Below are 23270 nucleotides of genomic sequence, written 5' to 3'. Positions count from 1 at the left end.
TGACATACACATGGATTAAAGCAAAAAAAAAAAAAATCATCTGACTGAAAAAAAAAGCTCCATGTTGTTGGCCCCTACCACGGCAGCGATGCGTCAAATTTTAAATGCCGTGTTGTCCATTATCCCCTTGGCCCCTACTTATAGTACATTTATGTAATTTTAACAATGACTAAAGCTAAGGGAAGACTTTACCATTGTCATTACTGGCTATAAATGATGAAACATCAAGTTTTTAGTGCAAAGTGCAAATTTATTTCAACAATACTTTAGTAATGCACAACAATGGTTAAGAGAAAAGTGCAAGTGCAGTCAAACTTGAACCATGCTTTCAAAAGAGTGGAACAGAAAGAAAAATAAGAAAATCTGTTGACATAAAACCAGGAAACAAGAAAAGTAAAGTGAAAGTTCACTTTTTCTGCTTCTTCGCAGTGAAGCCAAAGGCATCTAGTTTTTTGCCATTGCTTCCATAGACTTTTTTTTATGGCAAACTACACAAAAGCACACACCTGCCATTTTCATCTTTTTGCACCATGAACTAAATGGCTTGCCATTATCGCCCATTTCATTTAGCCAAGCCCATCTCCACTTATTCTTTACTGTTTTGTTGATGTCTGACACATCTGTGTCTTCATTTAAAAGAAGCGCGTCCATGCTGGCAAGACCGAAAGTAATTTGACGCACTCTAGAGATTAAAAAAGACGCATATTTATTTATTCAGTTGCACCTCTCATTCACACCTATATGGAGGTTTCAGTCACTGAAAACAGCTACTTTTGCAAACTCGGGGCAGAGTGGAGATTTCTGAAAACTCCATCTTCAGACACTCGTGTAAATCGGGAAAACGAAGCAACAGTGGGCGAGAGGGCGCGCGCGAATATAATGAGTCATAGGTGTGAATCTTCCACCGAATGCCAATTGTCCCGGTTCTTCATGAAATCACACGTGGATGCACAAATTCATTAGGTTAACTTTCAAATAACTGTTCTTGTGCACTTACAACACCGGAGCCACTTTCCTGAATTTTGAGCTTCAGAGTATTGGCTTCTTTATCTATTTAATCAATGAACTTATTTGTCACATACATTAAATTACTAATGTAAACCATTAGTAGCCTATTTAAGCAATAGCTGTTTTCTCCACTGTTTTCCGACCTTTTGTGCTTAGTGAATGAGACACTTCATTACACTCCACTGACCGACTTCCAATTCCGGACTTTTTTGAAAATGTAAAATATAGGCCTACGAGATGTTTTTTTGGGACTTAATTCGCGTTGGTCCTTCACTATTAATTTTTGAGACTGGCGAGGCAGTAAATACTGTGGAATTATTTTCTCCTTACTATGAAGTTTGGCATCTTAAACAAGTGTCGGGAAATCTTGCAGCCCGACTCTGCAGCCTCCAATGTTTAAGCGAACTGCTGAAACCATAAATGTTTAAAGATTAAATCGTAGGCTGATCAAACCAAAGAAAAACACAGCCTTTCCAGAACGTTGTCTGCCGAAGCCTGTTTAACCTACAAAAGGCTTAATAGCAAAGGTCTTGCTGCAGCTTCAACTTTTTCATCTGATCACCTTTCAATAGGCAAAGATCGTTATTACTACTACTACAAAAGGCCTAGTATTAGTAGTAGACAAGTAACCTAGTTGCCTAGTAGTAGGACAGCCAAATAGTTTCATCAGTGGCCTACGCCGAGCCTCCCCGGGACTAGACAGTAGCGGAGGCTGTATTTATTTATTTATGCCTATGTAGCGCAACAACTTATTCCTTTACATATACTCAAACATAGCACAAGAAAGGGTTCAACACCAGGCAATCACAGCAGCTTGGTGAAGTTCTAAATCACATTGGTGTCAGACCTATGGGCCTACCCCCCCTTTTTTTTCTTACTCGGATCTGCATCAATCTCATTATTGACCTTTAGCGCTCCCAGTTGACGGAAATCCATCATAGCGATGGAAAACTTTAATCCATGCATACAGCAGAGCTAGAAGTCCTTGTTTTGTAGACTTTTTGTAGGACTTCAGGGTGTGAAGTATTGTAGGATTTTTGGTTTGGTTGCTATCTGTAGGATGTTCTTCTTGTAGGACTGCCCTCTGTAGCAACATGCTAAAATAAAATACAAGGTGCATAACCAATACCAACAAATTTGTTCTTTGTTAGTCTAAGTTTAGTAGGCTAAACAACCCCCCGCGCACCCCTGCAATTCAACCGGACACGCCCCCCCCAGGCTGCCCCCATAGTCTCCAAAATTTCTGTGGGAAACACTGCACTTTATAAATTTATATTCACGCAATAATGTAAAAATTTTTCAGATTTTTGCAGAAAAGAATGAGTCATTGGAAATGTGATGCTACGAAGCAGACTAACCAATCACAGTTGTTGCGGCCTACGCGCCATGTTGCTAGATTTCCGGAGAGGTGCCCATCAAGCTAGGATTTGATGCAGAATTATAAATTGGTCTTTTTTCTTTCCTGGCCAAGCATTAATTATTTCTAGTTCCTTCTTTCCTCTGCTTTCTTCCTGCCTTTCCTTTCAGTTCTTTTTCAAATGTGTTTTTTATTTCCATTTTCCCATTATAACCTTTCCTTAGACAAAGACCTGATATACCATACCAGTCACCTCTCTACAAACGCATGACAGATGGCTGTGTGAAAGGCTGGCTTTAAGTATCCTGCCTGGCAGGTGCAGGCAATCAAGAATAATCAACCTGGAGAATTCTGGGTAACAGAGTTCTCCTGAATGGTCTCTCTCACTGTGTGCTGCTGTTGCCCTCTCCTGGCTGCCGGTGGTGTAGCATGACCTCTGAGAGTAACAAAAGGGAATAAATGTTTATTCAGACAGCAAAATATGCATGAAACTATTTTCTTGTTACAATTTTCCGTTGGAGGAAGTGTGTGATGGTCTTCCCTGCAGACACCTTTCAAAAAATTGCCCCAGTTGTGTAGACTGTGTTCGTGCTCATATACAGCATTGATTTTGATACAAGCTTGATTCACAAACCTCTCATCCTGACTATTTAATTCCTCTGCCAGGACTGGGAAGTTATCGAGCAGGGTTTAACAGTGAAACCGTATAATTCACTTCATGAGGAGCTTTGATTGTCTGAATCACTGCTGCTGCTGTAATGTTAATTTCCTGTGTTGTGGACATTTTCAGTGTGATGTTAGTCCTGTACATCAGTGTAGCAGTGTGTAGACATGCAGTAAGAGTAATAACACTTCTCTTTGATTCCTCATTTAGTCCTGAACTTTACTGCACTGAGATCCTCTACTTACACTGAATAATACTGCAGGATCCAGTTCCTGTATCTGGTTTTAAGAGAACACTTTATTAATCCCATGTGGGAAATTCCAGTGTGGGTGCAATCAGTTAATTATTGCTATTAAGTGATCAATCTCGTTAAATCAGTCTCATTAAATTTGAAGGTTAATAATTAAAATGAATCAATCCCCTTGAATCATTTACTTTGACTCACTTGAAGTGAATCATACCATAGAATCAGTCTCATTCAGTGAATCATTTAGTGAATCGTTCAATGAATCGTTTAGTGAATCATACCATTAATCCTGGTGCTTAATAATAAATTACCAAACAGCTAAATTATGGTATATTTCCAAATTATTACGATCACTTACCACATTACATAACTTATATGCACCCTTTTTGAATTCTTTGAGAAGATTGGGGACTTCAGATATTGTTGTTCACACAAATAAACACAGTTTGTTTAATAAATGAATTTATTATACAAAGATAAAAAGATAAAATAATAAATCAATATATACAAGCAGTGAGGTGTGTGTGTAGGACTTGACCATGTGTTTAGCCTCGTGTAGCTAACTACACGTGGTGGAGGCCTAGCTTGTTGGTAGCTAAACAAAAGAATGTTATCTAAACAGAACAAAGGATTAGCTCTGTGTTTAGCCTTGTGTTGCTAGTGTGAGTTTGCTAAAGGCCCTATGGCCTAGCTAAAGTGTGTTTGTTAGGCCTGGTGAGGCCTACTGAGCACGTGTTGCTAAAGACAAGGGTATTAGCCATAGCTAACTAAAAGCTAGCTTGTGGATTTCTAGCTGAGGTGTGGTTTATCAGGCCTGATGGCCTGCTGAGCACATGGTAGGCCTTGATTAGCTTTGTGTTGCTAAGCAGACAAAAGGGAAACTGTAGCTAACCCACTAGCTCATAACCATACTGAATCCACTGAAATCTTGAGATCAAGATGTATAATAAGAGAACTATATGTCAGTAGTAAAGAAAAGCATGCACAGCCTATCTATTAAAAAAAACAATTGAGAGAACATAGAACAAAATAAATCAACACGCTGCATGTCTAACAGTGTAACAGATAAACCTGGGTTTAAATTCACACTATTTCAATAAAAGCAAATTCCTAAGACTATCCTAATTATGCCCAAATGCCAAAATCTTACTTAATCCTGCCTTTAGCAAGATATGAAGAACTATTCGCCGGTGTAGCTTCAGGCCTCGCCGTGGGAGCACGTGAGCCACTCGTGATGGAGGCGCAGAAAACTTTCAGGTCCAGCAGAGCACTTGGGTGGTTCCCGTGGAAAGCAGAGGGTTCTTGGTCCGAACCTCAGCGTTCGTGAGGAAAAGTCTCTGATCAGAACAAGATGCACAGCGCTTTTGAGTTAAAAAGGATTCAATCGCTTCTTAACTTTTAACTGCCTGGGCTGCAGTCGTGACATCACTTCTAATGCAAGTAAACCGGTTGTAACTCAGGTTGAGTTTAAAGATCGCGCTATTCTAGAGTTTACCTTTGCCAAGGGTAAGTAAGAAAATCGCGCTGAGTGATGGATCTTGCAAGAAAGAAGACGTCTTTTTAATGGAGAGCGCATCTCTTTATACGTCCGGATTCATCGGAAGCCAGACGCGAGAGACAAAATGGAAGAGCTTCCGCTTGGATTTATGCGGGCATGTTGGACTGACGTAGATGATCCCGCCCACGCGTGACGTGGGTCACACGGAAGTTGCCTGGGAATTGTAGTTCTGACACAAGATGGCGGCATGATACCTACAGTCCCCCTTTTGGTCTCAGGGGTATGACGGAGTCGTAGCACTGAGAGCACCGTATCATATCATCGCCGTGTCCATAGTCCTTGAGGTAGCCTTGCTCTGCACAGTCCATGGCGTCCTGCGAAAACTGTGTAAACTTGAGTTCCAGTAAGACAGTTGGAGACAGAGGCATTTTGGGCATATAATCACTATGGGCATTTTGGGCATATAATCACTAATTAACTAGATCAAAACCACATAAAAAAAAATTAAACATTGAACATGAAACATGTAGTGTTCAATTTCTTATGCATAAAAAAAACAAGAAAAGAGAAGAAATGAAGGAAGGAAAGAAGTATTAGTGTTTGGGTTGGCAAACCTAATCTTCTGGGAAGGTGATAGCAGTGGGTGGTCTGGCTAGAAAGCGTGCACTACTGAGGCTAGCTGTCGGGGACACAGACCATCTTATCTAGCTAGGCGTGTAGTGTTATGTATGGGTTGCCTGGGCAGACCCAGTGGATGTCTTTAGTGAAGGTGCACATCTCTAAGTTTTGTGGATTCACAAAAGTGAGGATAGCACTGCCAAGACTATATGCCAGGTGTATTTGCGATGAATACACACTAGTAATAATAGCGGATTTTAGTATTTTATCTACCATGTTATACTGAAGGGTTACTTCATTGGGTTGGTGAAGTCTGACCGGGAATGTTAGTGTACGCTTATGGTTGAGTGATGCGTACAAGCTAGGTGGACAGGATGGGCCTAGCTGTCGTCCACCCCCTTTTGGAGTGAGGACTGTTCAAAAGGTTTGATTCGATTATCGTGGAAATCGATATGAAAGCGTTTGATTAGGCCTAGATGTCCTAATGTGATATGCGACGGGGAACAGTTTTCCCACGATTGAAAGGTCTCGACCAGGGTGGTAGGAACTTCTCTGAGATTCGGGCGTAGTAGGTTTTGTGTCGCCCTACTCTCGAATCGAGATTCTTTTGGGCACCTGTAAAGGTTGACTGTAGGTGGCGTCGTAGGTCGGCGACATGTTGATGTGCGGTGTATGCAATCGCGACACTCATGGCCTCTGGTTAGTATAGGAGATGCGGGGGAAGAACCGACTCTCGCCCAGTCATCATCCCAAAGGGTGTGACTTCAGTGGCGCAATGAGGGGTGGACCAAATGGCCCTTAGCACCAAGGGAAGTTTCACGTCCCAAATTTTACCATGGTTTGTGATATACTTTCGCAGCATGTTCACAATGGCTTGAATGGCTCGTTCAGCCTGACCAGAGAATTGAGGGTGGTACGCGATATGGAATTTCACCTCAACGCCTAACGTTCCACAGCACAGCCATTACACCAGCAGTGAAATGGGTGTCTGTGTCTGAGTCGATGGATAGAGGGAGATTTTTGCCACTAGGGGGAGTCGCGATGTCGGGTGTTTCGACACCAAACTCGGTGTGCAAAGACATGAACTGAGGTTCATACGAAATTTGATCTCGTGTGGCGCTCGGTTGATCGGTGTTCGCACTAATCTCGTCGCAACGGTTTTGTGTATATTTTGTGGGATCCAACGACTGTGGGGTTTTGTTTTGTGTGAAGTTGACTAAGTTTATGTCGCAGGGCTTGGTTGGGATTGAATCGCCTTGTGAGAGCCGTGTGTCTGAGAGATGGTGGTGAAGACTTTAGCGCACATGAGAGGTGCATTTTGTGTTTGCCTTCGCTACCGGGGGGGGGGGGGGGGCCTACATCCTGACCCTCGCCTGCTGTTTCAGAGGGACCTCCTCCCCCTTTCACGAGATATACCCGTGGTTCCTGGCCTAGTCATGCCAGCGAATGGTCTTTTGTCATTTTTCTTGGGCTCTTTTGCTTTATCTGTTGAGGGGTCTGACGTCTCCTGTAACAGTTCTTTAATCTCAGCCAACTGGGCTTTTAAAGAGTCCAGCTCTGAGTGGAACTCACCAGGTTGGTCTGAGTCACTGTGTTGGTCGTCTCTACCCTTGCGTTTAGAGCTACGGTCGGAACGCTTCTGCCGTTTCTGGTCAGAGCGGGGATGACGGTTTTGCTGCCAACCGTTTTGTTCCCTACGACCCTTTTCATGCAATGGGCGATTGCCATAGTCACTGTGGACTCGCCCTCGGTCCCTCCTGGCCTTACCTTGTCGATTTTTCCACTCACCCTTGTGATGGTTCGGCAAGGATCGGGCTGGACCGGAATTTTTCCAGGTGGGTCCCCCTTTCGGTGCTTCACCTCCTTCTAAGGTTAGCGGGGGCTTGTCCTCACCCTGGAGGCTAAGGACTCTGGGTTCATCATCATTTCCGTTTGCGGTTTTGACAATGGTCTCCCAGGTCATTTGGGCTAGTCGCCTAATTTCCCTCATCGAATAGCGACCTTGTCGACACGTCAGTGTGACATGGGTCCGCACGCTTGGGTGGAGGTTATGTAAGAAGAGAGATATGAAACCTCTATCTTCTTCCAACCCTGGTGCGCTACTACCTTGGAAATAGGCAGTACGTAGCCGTCTGTAATATTCACGAGGCGCCTCAGACCGTTTTTGTTTGATTTGTAATGCACACAATATCGCGGAGGTTTCGTCCGTGTATGGCGCATATTCTTCCCTCATATAATTGCGAAGTTTCGAATAACTATCGCGAATGTTTGGGGGTAGTGTCTCTAAAAAGGCACGAACGCTACTACTGGAGGTCTTCCAAATTAGTCTAAGTTTTTCACGTGTTGTGGCGTTCGGCAGGTCCATCAGGCATCGGTCAATTCCTCGTAAATAATCATTTACGTTAGTTCTTTGATTGTCGGGATCGAATTGTTCGATATCTTTGGCAAGTAGGTCAATTTGCCGTAGGCGGAGGGCTTGGTGCGCGTCCTTACGCAACTCCTTTTGCTCTCCTGAGTACTCACTGTCTGAGCTACTCTGGAATCGCTCCCGCTTCGCACGAGATCAAATCAAGTTTCAAATCAAGTTTATTTGTACAGCGCTTTTAACAATAAACATTGTCGCAAAGCAGCTTTACAGAATTTGAACGACTTAAAACATGAGCTAATTTTATCCCTAATCTATCCCCAATGAGCAAGCCTGTGGCGACGGTGGCAAGGAAAAACTCCCTCAGACGACATGAGGAAGAAATCTCGAGAGGAACCAGACTCAAAAGGGAACCCATCCTCATTTGGGCAACAACAGACAGCCTGACTATAATATTAACAGTTTTAACAGGTATAACCCTCAACTGTCCTCATGGGGCCGTCCTTCACAGGAGTGGGGCGATAAAACTCCGACCAGACACAGGGCACCAGGATGGATCAAGCAGGTCCGAGGGGCAGAAGAGGCCAGCATCTCAATCCCAGGATCAACATGTAACTCAGAGGGACAGATGGGGGGGGGGAGAGAGAGAGAGAAAGAAAACACGTTGTTAGGTATGCCCTAAAAATGACAAGTATTAAATCTGTGTGGTAGGCTCGCAGAGACGAGAGTCTTTACATCAGGCATGACGCACAATGGCATGTTAATATGGTAAAAAATATATCATGACCTGCTCTGGCTGGATGCTTGATTGGGTGATGGGAGCACACTCCTCAGCAATGATGAGATGCAGATGGGACCCTTAGGCCTGGCCAAGACAATTCAGTTACATTTCACCGGGTCTGGGACATGCGACAGAATGTCTGACGGCCGATTCTCTGCAGGCTACGATAGCCAGTCGAGGTCCCCACCGTCTCCACCAAAAGATTTCCTGTTGACTCCATGTAACTCAGAGGGACAGATTTGGGGTGGGGGGGGGAGAGAAAGAAAACACAGGTGGTTAGGTATGCCCAATGTCACCTGAATAAGTAGGAACAGTATACATATTGCACCGAGTACAAGCAGGGACTCCGGCAACTAACTATGACAGCATAACTAAAAGGAGAGAGCCAGAAGGTAACACAGGCATGAGGGAGCCCCGGGACATAAAGCAGCCAGCCACTGCACCGTCAACAAACTCGAGTGAGCAAGCGAGTGGGGACTGACAGCATCCATACATCCCAGTTTACCAAAACACTCTATGTCTGAGGACCCTCCAGATCTACTCCTTTACCTCATAAACACCATTAACAAAAGGCTTGACTAAACAGATATGTTTTCAGCCTAGACTTAAATGCTGAGACTGTGTCTGATTCCCGAACATTACTTGGAAGGCTGTTCCATAACAGTGGGGCTTTGTAAGAAAAGGCTCTGCCCCCTGATGTAGCCTTCACTATACGAGGTACCAGCAGATAGCCTGCACCTTTTGATCTAAGTAGGCGTGGCGGGTCATAGAGGAGCAGAAGTTCACTCAGGTACTGTGGTGCGAGACCATTTAGTGCTTTAAAGGTCAATAGTAGTATTTTATAATCAATACGAAATTTGATTGGGAGCCAATGCAGTGTGGATAAGACAGGCGTGATGTGGTCATATTTTCTAGTTCTAGTAAGGACTCTTGCTGCGGCATTTTGAACTAACTGGAGCTTGTTTATGCACTTATTGGAACATCCAGACAGTAAGGCATTACAATAATCCAACCTGGAGGTAACGAAAGCATGGACTAGTTTTTCTGCATCATGCAATGACATTAAATTTCTTATCTTTGCAATATTTCTGAGATGAAAGAAAGCTATCCGGGTGATGTTATCAATGTGAGTTTCGAATGAAAGACTGGGGTCAATAATCACTCCAAGGTCTTTTACTGCTGCACGTGAAGAAACAGAAAGGCCATCCAGAGTTACTGTGTAATCAGAAAACTTACTTCTAGCTGTATGTGGTCCTAGCACAAGTACTTCAGTCTTGTCAGAGTTAAGCAGAAGGGAATTTATAAGCATCCAGTGTCTAATGTCCTTAACACATTCCTCAATTTTATTAAGCTGGTGTCTCTCATCAGGTTTTGCAGAGACATACAACTGTGTGTCATCAGCATAACAGTGGAAACTAATACAATGTTTACGAATAATATCGCCCAGAGGTAACATATATAGAGAAAAAAGCAGTGGACCCAAGACAGAACCTTGTGGAACACCAAACTTTACCTCGGTACATCTAGAAATATCACCATTTATATCGACATACTGATAACGATCAGTTAGATAAGACCTGAGCCAGGAGAGGGCCATTCCCTTAACTCCCACAACATTTTCTAGTCTATCCAGAAGAATGGAATGATCAATGGTATCAAATGCTGCACTAAGGTCAAGCAACACAAGTAGCGAGACACAGCCCTGATCAGACGCCAACAGTGGGTCGTTTACTACTTTAACCAGTGCTGTCTCTGTGCTATGATGAGGTCTAAATCCTGACTGATACATTTCATGGATGTTATTCCTATGTAAATATGAGCATAACTGCTGTGCCACAGCTTTTTCAAGGATCTTGGAGATAAAGGGGAGGTTTGATATTGGCCGATAATTGGACAGCTGACAGGGATCAAGGTCAGGTTTTTTAATCAGGGGTTTGATAACTGCTAGTTTAAAGGATTTGGGTACATAGCCAATCATAAGAGAAGAATTTATTATTTTTAGAAGCGGTTCAATTACTCCAGGCATTATCTGTTTGAATAGATGTGTCGGTAAGGGATCTAGTACGCAAGTTGAGGCTTTTGATGTAGAGATTAATGAGAGTAATTCAGTTTCTTTTAGGGGAGTAAAACATTCTAACTGATGATCTGATACAGTTATATTGTTAACTACAAGGTCACTTTCATTGTCTAACCTTAAATTAGTAGTTTGAATTTTTTGTCGGATATTCTCAATTTTGTCATTAAAAAAATTCATGAAGTCGTTGCTACTACATACTGCAGGTGTGCATGTGTTGATAGTGGACTTATTCCTGGTTAATTTTGCTACAGTATTAAATAGGAATCTAGGATTATTTTTGTTATCTTCTATTAGGGAGGAGAGATATGTTGATCTCGCAGCACTAAGAGCTTTTTTATACTTCAGGAAGCTCTCCTTCCACGCCAATTTGAACACTACCAATTTTGTTTGACGCCATTTACGTTCCAATTTTCGAGTGGTCTGTTTTAATGTGCGAGTGTCATCATTATACCAGGGTGCTAATTTTTTGTCTCTGACCATTTTCCTTTTTAGAGGAGCTACATTATCTAAAGTATGGCGGAATGTTGACTCTAAGCATTCAGTTGCCTGATCGAGTTCTGCAGGGGCTGACAGTGACCCAATCAAAGTTGATAACTCTGGGAGATCATTTATAAAGCTCTGTGCAGTAGTTGACGTGAAAGTACGTTTAATACAGTAGCGTGGTGAGGTGCATATATTATTACTCAGACATATTTTGAATGAGATGAGACAATGATCTGAGATAACTTCAGACTGTGGAAGTATGACTATATTGTCTACGTTTAATCTGAATGTTAGTATTAGATCAAGGGTGTGACCACCATTATGGGTCGGTCCTATGACATTCTGCTTAATCCCGACTGAATCTAAGATGGACACAAACGCTGTTTTTAAAGGGTCTTCTGGGTTATCGAAGTGAATATTAAAATCTCCGACAACTAAAGCTTTGTCTAAGGAAATAACCAAATCTGAGATAAAATCTGCAAATTCAGAAAGAAACTCAGAATATGGCCCCGGGGGCCTGTAAATAATAAGCAATGGAATTAACTGGGTAGACTTATTTTTCGAGGCTACATACATTATATGAGTATGAAGAACTTCAAATGTATTAAATTTATAACCAGGTTTGTGTGTTACACCTAGATAATCGTTATAAATAACCGCGACGCCTCCTCCTCTGCCAGTTAGACGAGGCTGGTGTATATAACTGTATCCAGGAGGACTCGCTTCATTTAATGCTATATATTCATTTGGCTTAATCCATGTTTCTGTTAAACACAGTACATTAAACTCCTGATCAGTAATGAGTTCATTAACCATTAGCGCTTTAGATGTAAGAGATCTAATATTTAATAGCCCCACCTTTAGATCAAAGGTGCTGGCAGCAGCTGTACAGTCAGTCTGATCTAATTTTATATTGATTAGGTTACTGGAACAAACTCTCTGAAAATTTCTACCTTTTTGTTGAGCTCGGGGAACAGACACAGTCTCGATGTAGTGGGCCCTGAGTGACGACTCTGTGCAGCTAGCAGACAGTCGGTTTAGCCTGTTCGTCTGCTCCCTGGCCTTGGCTCTGGATTGTCAGAAATTAACTAGGCCTGTTCTGAGACTATGACCTATGCTGCAGGAAATGAGAGCAGCACCTTCCCGAGGGGGATGGATACCGTCCCGCCCTAACAGGCCAGCAGTGCCCTCAAAATTAGCCCAATTATCTATAAAGCCCACACTGTTTTCAGAGCACCACCTGGACAGCCAGCAGTTCAGCGACCATAACCTGCTGTAAGCTACATCGCCACGCCGCATTGGGATGGGGCCAGAGCATACTACAGCATCGGACATCGCCTTCGCTAATTTAAACACCTCTACAAAGTTACTCTTAGTAACCTCAGACTGACGAAGGCGTATATCATTAGCTCCTGCATGGATAACTATCTTTGAGAACCTGTGCTTGCCTAGGACCCTAAGATTACCTGCTATGTCCGGCGCCCTGGCTCCCGGTATACACCTGACTAAAGCTGCTGGTGCCCCTAAAGGCTGAGCTAATTTCACGTGCCGTATGATAGAGTCCCCTATAACCAGAGCTCTTAAATCAGACCACGAGATGCGTGGTCTGATTCATCTGGAGATGGATCAGGGAAACTGAAGTGCACTGACCTAGGTGTGCTACGGGCCTGGGCTCGGGATGAGCGCAGGGCAGCTCCATCTTGGCTAGACGACGACGACGTGTAGCAAGTTGGAGTTTGGCAGGATGTCTGGTCCTCGACCAGATCATTTACGGTGTCCGGTTCGGATGCCTCTTCCCACTCTGAGCTTTGGCGCATTGTTGGGGGTCTTTCATGCCCCTCGCGCTGCTCTTGGGGGGTCTGCTCCTGGGCAGCCCTCTTAGCAACCATTTCGGCTTTCTCTAGCCGTTCGGTGCAATCATCAAGGGAGGTCTTCAAGAACTCACACTCCCTATGTAAATCATTATTATCGGCTGTCAGCTTGGCGTTGCTGGTGGTCAGCCTTTCAACCTCTCCGCGGAGGCATCTGATTTCTGAATCAGCATCTTGGAAGTATGATAGGAATAGCTTACCTAGTGCCGCTTGGACATTAAAAGTTGTTCTTTTTGGATCTCTCATATGTTTGTTTGAGTTATCCAAGTTGTTTTGGCATTCACTCTCACTTGTGTACCTAATGTTTGCCTTTTCGGAGGCAGAGCAGTGAATGAGGTCTGCGATGACCTCAAGGAGAGACACGTCTTGAGCGTTGTCTTCCATTTTTGAGACACGAGGGGATGCCAATTTACTTAGGCTGGATACTAGATAATTAATCAATGAGTTAATTATTAATTTAATCATTATTAATTAACTATGTAATTAATTAATAAGGTTTATTTGGAAATGCTCTCTTATCCTAAGTTAAATAGGTTATGAGTATTTGTGATATGGTTATCATACTACTGTTAACCGTTTTAACACACCTGGGGATATACCTTAGCAGTTGCTGAATTAAACTGATAGTTTATTTGTTGTTGCAACAATATTTCAAGAAGTCAACAAACCAATCTTCCTCACACGGGGCACCAATTTAACTGTGGGTGCAATCAGTTAATTATTGCTATTAAGTGATCAATCTCGTTAAATCAGTCTCATTAAATTTGAAGGTTAATAATTAAAATGAATCAATCCCATTGAATCATTTACTTTGACTCACTTGAAGTGAATCATACCATAGAATCAGTCTCATTCAGTGAATCATTTAGTGAATCGTTCAATGAATCGTTTAGTGAATCATACCATTAATCCTGGTGCTTAATAATAAATTACCAAACAGCTAAATTATGGTATATTTCCAAATTATTACGATCACTTACCACATTACATAACTTATATGCACCCTTTTTGAATTCTTTGAGAAGATTGGGGACTTCAGATATTGTTGTTCACACAAATAAACACAGTTTGTTTAATAAATGAATTTATTATACAAAGATAAAAAGATAAAATAATAAATCAATATATACAAGCAGTGAGGTGTGTGTGTGTGTAGGACTTGACCATGTGTTTAGCCTCGTGTAGCTAACTACACGTGGTGGAGGCCTAGCTTGTTGGTAGCTAAACAAAAGAATGTTATCTAAACAGAACAAAGGATTAGCTCTGTGTTTAGCCTTGTGTTGCTAGTGTGAGTTTGCTAAAGGCCCTATGGCCTAGCTAAAGTGTGTTTGTTAGGCCTGGTGAGGCCTACTGAGCACGTGTTGCTAAAGACAAGGGTATTAGCCGTAGCTAACTAAAAGCTAGCTTGTGGATTTCTAGCTGAGGTGTGGTTTATCAGGCCTGATGGCCTGCTGAGCACATGGTAGGCCTTGATTAGCTTTGTGTTGCTAAGCAGACAAAAGGGAAGCTGTAGCTAACCCACTAGCTCATAACCATACTGATTCCACTGAAATCTTGAGATCAAGATGTATAATAAGAGAACTATATGTCAGTAGTAAAGAAAAGCATGCACAGCCTATCTATTAAAAAAAACAATTGAGAGAACATAGAACAAAATAAATCAACACGCTGCATGTCTAACAGTGTAACAGATAAACCTGGGTTTAAATTCACACTATTTCAATAAAAGCAAATTCCTAAGACTATCCTAATTATGCCCAAATGCCAAAATCTTACTTAATCCTGCCTTTAGCAAGATATGAAGAACTATTCGCCGGTGTAGCTTCAGGCCTCGCCGTGGGAGCACGTGAGCCGCTCGTGATGGAGGCGCAGAAAACTTTCAGGTCCAGCAGAGCACTTGGGTGGTTCCCGTGGAAAGCAGAGGGTTCTTGGTCCGAACCTCAGCGTTCGTGAGGAAAAGTCTCTGATCAGAACAAAATGCACAGCGCTTTTGAGTTAAAAAGGATTCAATCGCTTCTTAACTTTTAACTGCCTGGGCTGCAGTCGTGACGTCACTTCTAATGCAAGTAAACCGGTTGTAACTCAGGTTGAGTTTAAAGATCGCGCTATTCTAGAGTTTACCTTTGCCAAGGGTAAGTAAGAAAATCGCGCTGAGTGATGGATCTTGCAAGAAAGAAGACGTCTTTTTAATGGAGAGCGCATCTCTTTATACGTCCGGATTCATCGGAAGCCAGACGCGAGAGACAAAATGGAAGAGCTTCCGCTTGGATTTATGCGTGCATGTTGGACTGACGTAGATGATCCCGCCCACGCGTGACGTGGGTCACACGGAAGTTGCCTGGGAATTGTAGTTCTGACACAAGATGGCAGCATGATACCTACACCAGTGTGACAGCAGGAGTCAACAGACAATATAAGACAATGAAAAGACAACGATACAGCAGCAGAAGGGGGTTTAAAACATGAAATAAAAGAAATTGAAATCAAGTAAACATTGTCTTGGTGAAAATTTATTATTTTGGCTCAGTAAATGTTTTAATGCCAGTACATCACTGTATAAAAATACAAAATAGTAAAAATGCTGATGTTGGCAAAGGCACAAGAGTTTTCTCAGTGTATTGCTTCATATGATACATGATTGCGAGCAGGTTAATAATTCAGTGCATTAATGATGCATTTATTTAATTGATCAAATAACTTCATCCACAAATCCCCTCACACAACTACAATTAAACTTCACACAGCTGAAAAGTCAAACAAAATATAACAGTATCTGAGACTGAGGGAGTTTTTCCTTGCCACCGTCACCACAGGCTTGCTCATTGGGGATAGATTAGGGATAAAATTACCTCATGTTTTAAGTCGTTCAAATTCTGTAAAGCTGCTTTGCGACAATGTTTGTTAAAAGCGCTATACAAATAAACTTGACTGTAAGTCTACTCCTTGTAATTCATCTAGAGCTAATCTCACACAGAAATAGAACACAGCAGGACAAATACAGTAGTGGGAGAACTAATACTGAGAACATAAAACACAATGTTAGTTCCCCACCATGTTTCAGATAAGTCAATTAACTAGTTTTTATTTTGCAGACACACAAAGCTTCACTTATTTTAACTCCAGTATCACTGGGCTTTTCACCAACCGCTCTAATTAACATAAAAACAACAAATCAGGATTCTTTTAAAATCCTCAGAAAATCCTAAAGAAGACATGATGAAATTTTACAGTAAATGCATCCTCTTTTTACTGATGAACTTTGCTCACTCCTCTATGACTGCATTCTCAATTCTCTCTTCAACAGTGTGAGCTGTGAAAGACATTAAAACATTCATTTAATAGTTTATTTCAGGTGTTTATGGCAGAAAATTAACCAAACTGTATTTGATCTCATCTTAAACACAGTTTAAAGGGTGTTTGTTTGTTTTAATGTTTATTAATGACAGTGAAGTGAAAAGTGACGTCTGCGTATGAAACACTCTTCTGCACTATTTTTATTTGTTCTTAATGTTCTTTATTAATGAAGTGAAAATGTAACTCCACTTGAAGCATCTATCACGTGTAAATTCACTCTCAAAAAGATGTGCTGTGTTTTATATCAAACTTACATTTAAATCTTGCTGTAAGTGCATCTTAGAACAAGTGCTTTAACACAAATGTGGATTTTTGCTTTTAAAATGAAAACAGTGAGTCAAATAATTTCTTTTCTGAAAGTGAAAATGTTGTTCCCGACTACTCAGTTAGTCTGATCATGTGAAACATACTGAGAGTTCTTACCTCGAGCTCTGTAACATTTGACCAGCAGAATGATGGTCGCCAGCAGATACGGAGAGGCCGTCACTGCACTACAGATCAGCATGAGCACTGAGAATGGAGCTTCTACACGTGATGGATCTGACGATGAATAAAATAATGTTTTATTCTTGAAGTGTTTGTTTTAGTTCAATCTGGAGTAAAAATAAATTAATTTACACCTGTGTGAACAAGTGTAACAGCATATTGTACACAGACTTGGATAAACTAAGCCCTCTAGATTACATCATAGAAAGATATTGTGTCCAACACATAAAATCACAGTTGTATTAAAGTGAATATTTAAAAGGTCTCTCACGTCTGACGGAGACCCAGCTTTTCAGTGACTCTCCTCTCTCTGGGTGTTTACAGTGGTAGAAACCTTCATGTGACTTTGAGACATTATGGATGATCATCTCTCCTGTAGTCTGTGTCTGGAGGACTGATCCATCTTTATAGAAATCAGCTCGGAGGTTTGAGGGCTTTGGGTTTCGATATAAACAGTGTAGAGTCAGAGGATGTCCCTCAGTCACAGGATGGACAGGACTCTCCAGGATCACAGCACCATCTACAACACAGAAAACCACATTTACAAAATAAATAATTGTTTTCTCTCATTGATCGATATTGAATGTGTAAATCTGTATACAAACAGAAGGTGCCATTAGTTATGGCAGCACAAAGTTATCTGTGAGAGTGAACAGTGAAGAGAGTGTGTAGAGAAACTGTCACACATGACAGCACTGAGCCATGTACACTTCCTTTCCCCTCGCTCCACACTGTCTACACTTTACTTGTGAGTGAAGGTGAAATTCACAGCGCATTTCTAATCACCAAACTCACTGATATGACTCAGGTTGCCACCTTGCACTCTCTATTACACTGTTTTAATACCAGAACATATTAATCAGAAACCAAGCACAATGAGTTCACTGCACACAGCAGCAATCAACATAAACAGGGAGAAATAAAATGCTTTGTGACATCCCTGATTGATTAATACTCAATAAAATACTCATTTCATTATCAGTGTGGGTATCTGTAAGCATGGACTCGTACTCAGTCTGGAAAGTAACAGCATAAACATTCTCCATACTCAGAATTACAGAAATTACAGGGAATGTACTGAGAGAGAAAATTCCAGATGTTTTTGTCTTCTTGAACAGTTTTTCCCAGTTGGAAACTCAGAGTTCTGAATATTCTGTCATGAAACATTTACCTTTTCCTTTAATAATAAACACACTACATGAAGACTCACCCTGCACTGTGATGTTAACAGGATTCCTGTTTTCTCCAGATTCAGAGTGACACCAGTAAACTCCAGTGTAGGATGTGGAGAGGGAGCTGATTTTACATGGAGAACAATCTAACACTCCCTCACTGTGTGTGTATCGTCTCACTGTCCATCCAGTAGAACGACTCTGGTCAGTAGAGTTACAGCTCAGTGAGAGAGAGTCAGAAGTAAAGTGTTGAGTTCTGTTGGGATTGATGATCAGAGAGACTGGAGGAGATTCACCTTTAACAGAGAAGAGAGTCATGCAAATAAGAATCAGTGCAATATGCAATAAGGATATACAGCAAGTGCATGTGTGTTCAGAATTCTGTTTATTAATCCAGTAATTAAAGCCACAGTCCATAGCATGGGTCATAACACAGAAAAGTTTAACCCCAGATAATCCATAATCATAAACACTGCAAAAAGGTAAAGGTCAAAATCAAGAGACAAAATCAAAACTGGGATGAGAAGCACAGGAAAGTCTTACAATTGCTGCAAAGGAACAAAAAAATGATCAAAGACACAGGACAGCAGGGCAATGCCTCCTCACCACCAGAAGGCACCATCATCTCAGTATGAGCTGAGCTCGAACACACCGCCTCCAGATCACTTCCTCATTGTAGATTACATTCGACCAGCACATACATTTACACAGTGCAAAGTTTAGAGCCATGTTTAGTTTGTGATTGCCATTGCTGTGTTTAGACCCTTTGCTTTTGATGACTCTTTTGGATTTTCCCTCTGGTCTTATATTGTACTTTACTGTGTCGGACTCTTACCTGTTTTACAGCTCTGCTATTTGTATTGTGTTTAATAACAGTCTAACATCATGGCATCATCTGTAACTGTGTGGTCCTCTGAATATCCATATCTGTGTTTGTATTAGTGTTTAAACCTGAAGGATTTATGGGCCTGTCTTTCTGAAAAGTTTTCTGAAAGCAAACAAACAAAACAACCCCATAATCTTGTGCCTCCTGTTAACATCTTTGTATCTGTTAAGAACACATGATCAGGGGTGGGTTTTCCAGTAATGTTGCCCTTTAGAGCTAAAGAGTGAGTTGAGAGACTCTTAAGCAACGAACATTGTCTCTGTACATGGTTTTCCTGAACTCACTCGTAAGAAGGAATCTGAAGAGCATCTTTGTAAAGCGCGTCCCTGATACAGGCATTAGTAGTTGCTTAAGGCAATTGTACTGTCATTGCTGAAGGCATTAGTAGTTGCTAAATCCAGTCTATAGACCCTTTTCACTCACGTGACCTTTGTAAGCGCGACCGCCATTTTGGACATGAAGAAATAATGGTTTATGGCACAGACCCTTTTGGTTCTCGCTCATCTAGCTGCTAGACTGCAACAATAATACCTAACACACATTTAAGTATCCGTCGTAAAGACGTGAAACTCGTCGAGTGATGAGTGTGTTCATTGATAAGCTAACACAATCTAAAAGTAGACATACCATCACACTGCCCTGGCGCTGTGTACAGTTTACCTTCTATGGTTTGTGCACTCACTATTTGCCATTACTTTTTCCAACCCAGTGTTCGAACTATGCCGATATTTTCGGGGGGTCCCTTTTTTTCCCTTGGGGGTGTGTGTGCTTGCACTTGTCTCAGAGCGCGGATCTCCAAACACATGAGAAGCCTATCTTACGCACATATCACGCGGACTCCACACCTCCACACACGCATCACGTCTGAAGTCATAACTCATCAGGGGAAATCGTGTCCGCATTGGCATGTTCAAAAAACATCCTCGCGTCAACAATGATACCACACGCAAGAAAAAAAAAAAACAGTCAGGCTACTCAACACATCTGATCCACAGCAGCACCAAAGCATCACTGGAAATCATGTCAACAACCAATCTTCCATTTCAACACGCGTCAACAAACAAATGGCACCACAAACATGAACGAATCGGTCAGGCTACCGATTCCAAACCCACAGCAGACGAATAATTAAATGCATCTTACCTTAAAGCAGAATCGACCATAAAGGAAGTGTGTTGGCACTGCTGGCACACTTCCTTTCTACTAGTTTGTGTCCCCAACCTGGCAGCAGCAGTCGTTGTCATATCGGTTTATTTTATCTTTGATGTAAACACAACACTTCGGATATGCAAATGCTTCCCGTTACACATGATTGCTATGTCAATAAACATCATTTTGCCAATATTTTAGAGACCATCCATCTTCTCCGTCGGTCAGCATCTGTCGGGATCCGATAAAATGATAAATCTTGCCTTGTGTGTTGATGGTTACTACATCCAGGTGCACAACAATATAATGGCATGATGGAAGTCTTGCTGAAAGTAAAAACTTTCTTTGATGGCTATATTCCTTTCGATGCTTCGCCGTCATTCCTCATTGTTGGCTGTGGTAGACTACTGGTAGTTCATGTCCAAAATGGCGGCTGCGTTTGTCGTGACGTCATGTGAAAAGGGTCCATAAGGTCACATGGCATTCGTTTTTAACCAAAATATAATGAAATATCAAGTGTTTAAAATAGGAGAATATATAGTATCATCTGAAAGCATTACAAATATAATGTGGTAATTAATTAATGAAATAATTGTATGTTTTTGGGCAGTATTTTTATTCCAAGCGTGTTTTTAATTAAATGAACAAACGTTCACATGAAAGAATGAGCAAATAATAAGCTAAATAATTAAGTAAATGTGTTCTCTGTGCTCGCTCATTTCACTATTACACCCCGATCATGCAGTCAGGATTATTTCAACTGTTATCCACAGTGCAGAGTGGGCAATGATCTCCCTGAGACGTGCACACACAGAGAGAGAGCGGTTTTGACCTGTGTGTAGTGTGTACCTAAGGAAGTTGTATTGACCTCTGTGACGCCTGCGAGTGTTTCAGGGGCGGTGCCTCTGTTGACAGCGCGGAGCTGGAAGTTGATTGTGCTGAATGTCGCCAGCTGCGAAGCCTTCACCTGGGCCTATTAATAGGACTTTGTTTGTGGGTGATGTGCGCCGTGAGCGTTAGGCTTCACGTTGGCCATGGGTTTGGGCTTGGTAATTTGTATTTGTTAAAATTGTATGAATTCCAGTAAAGAGCATGATTTTCTGTTTTGAGTGCCTTATTTTGGGTTTGGGGTTATTTGTTTGAGTCAGAATGTAACATAATGGGGGCTCGTCTAATTGCGATTTTGATTAGTTTCTGTTTAGTTTATTTAGCCTAATTAAATAGATTGGGTGAGTATAGGGTTAGTGGGTCCTTATTGGAGTAAGTCTCAAAAGGTAAATAAACTGTGTGCAAATGAATGTGATTTCCCCCTGGTAGGTATAGCGGCGTGTTTCATTTTGAGACACGTCGGATTTGTTTGTTTGGTTTATTTATATATTTTTTTTTTATAGTGTTGTGGTGAAGGCGAGTAGAAGCAACGCTCGGGAGCACGCCGCGGTTTCGCCTGTCGTTGCTGATTGCCAGTCGCGGCAGGCTTTCTGCTGGTAACAGTGCATAAGTACCCCTCGCTTGTAACTGCATGAAGACTAGGCATACCGTAAGTAGGGTTTTTTTGGGTTGCAGTTAGTCGGGGGGGGGGGGGGTCACGTTTTATTTGTACTGGTTTATGCGTGTTCTCCAGCATGGATGCAAAGTCATTTTTTGAGACTCCACGCGAGTCATATTTGGACAGTTGCACGAAGGAAACATTACTGGAAATTGCCTCCCATTATAAGGTTTCTATTCCAGACAAGGAGCACAAATTGAAAGAGAGGGTTAAACTGTTCCTGACAGAAGCTTTGCATGAGCAGGGAATTTTGCTTGAGGAGCCTGGCCCTAAGCCCGTTTTAGTTGAGGAAAATAAAACTGAGGGATTGACGTTTGAACAGAGAATGGAATTGTTACAGCTGCAGATAGAGCAAGAAAAACTGAGGAGGGATTCAGAGAACAGCCGTATTGCGTTAGAGAAGGCAAAACTGGACCTAGAGTTCCTTAGGCTTGATTTAATTAAGGATGGGAAATTGGTTATGGAGGGTTCGAAGGAGGTGTCCTCTAGCCTACGTTTAGTTCCGCAGTTTAATGACCATGATCCGGATGTGTTTTTTACCTTATTTGAACGTGTAGCAGACACCAGAAACTGGGCGGATGAGCACAGGTGTTTATTGCTGCAGTGTGTTTTGCAGGGGAAAGCGCAAGAGGCATACTCATCGTTGCCCTCGGGTGATTCAAAAGTCTACTCTAAAGTAAAAGCTGCCGTTTTGCGAGCATACGAGCTCGTACCAGAGGCGTATCGCTTGAGATTCCGGCAGGCAAAAAAGGAAGTAGGGCAGACTCATCTGGAGTTGGCAAGGGAATTGCACAAACATTTCACACGATGGTGCTCTGCTAGCAAAGTCAAAACCTTTGATGACTTGTTTGATTTAATGTTACTTGAGCAGTTTAAATCTGCTATTTCTGAACGTGTAGCTATTTACATCTCTGAGCTTAAGGCTAAAATATCTGAAAAAGCAGCGGAATTGGCAGATGAGTTTACATTAATACATAAGAGCAGTTTGCAATCTGTTGGTAAATCTGGGGTTAATATAGCACAGGGGTGGAATCGACTATTTCCGGTGTCTTCTACGTCATTGCAAAATTCGGCATCGGACGTGTGCAATTATTGTCACGAAATTGGGCATTGGAAGGTAGATTGCCCCGCCTTAAAGAAAAGACCAACGCGCTCGAGTGATAAATATGTTAAACCGAATGTATTAGCGGGGCCTTTCCATTCCATCGAGTCAACTAAGCATAGTTTGGGGGAGGGCCGAGGTGTCGCTAATGCCAAGGATTGTTTGCTTTCATATTTGCCCTTCATTACTGACGGTTGTTTCTTTCCAAGGTCAACCCACTGTGCCTGTAAAAATCCTGCGAGACACGGGCGCGATGGATTCGTTCATCTTGCAGTCTGTGCTGCCATTTAATAAGCAGTCTTATACTGGTGAAAGTGTTCTGATCCGTGGCATTGGTTTGAATACTCTCTCTGTTCCCCTTCACAGGCTTTACATCCAATCTGATTTCGTGCAGGGGGAAATTATCATTGGTGTCCGTCCTGCTCTTCCAGTAGATGGGGTTCATGTTATACTGGGAAATGCAATTGCGGGGTGTCGTGTTTGGGGGGATGTGCCTGCACCTGTTGTATGTGATTCACCAATTGCAGCAGATTGGGCCCCAAGTAATGAGGAGTTGAGCTTCTCCTGTGCAGTTACTAGGTCAATGAGTGCCGCTGAACCAGTGGT

The 23270-nt window shown here is 42.0% G+C and overlaps 1 protein-coding gene across 1 annotated transcript in view; it reads right to left on the bottom strand.

Moving 5' to 3' along the window:
- LOC132882162 (sialoadhesin-like) overlaps positions 1 to 23270 on the bottom strand; it is a 216871-nt gene that overhangs the window by 138773 nt on the left and 54828 nt on the right. Inside the window, exons 5-6 of the mRNA XM_060915433.1 lie at positions 18020 to 18277; positions 17081 to 17329 (exon numbers count right to left, since the gene is read on the bottom strand). Coding sequence (XP_060771416.1) covers positions 17081 to 17329; positions 18020 to 18277 — 507 coding nt within the window. The remainder of the gene's footprint in view (positions 1 to 17080; positions 17330 to 18019; positions 18278 to 23270) is intronic.

The sequence above is a fragment of the Neoarius graeffei genome, chromosome 1, assembly GCF_027579695.1.
Source record: "Neoarius graeffei isolate fNeoGra1 chromosome 1, fNeoGra1.pri, whole genome shotgun sequence".
NCBI classification, from domain to species: Eukaryota; Metazoa; Chordata; class Actinopteri; order Siluriformes; family Ariidae; genus Neoarius; species Neoarius graeffei.
Note: the sequence above shows the minus strand (reverse complement) of the source record. Positions and strands in the feature narration are given on the sequence as shown.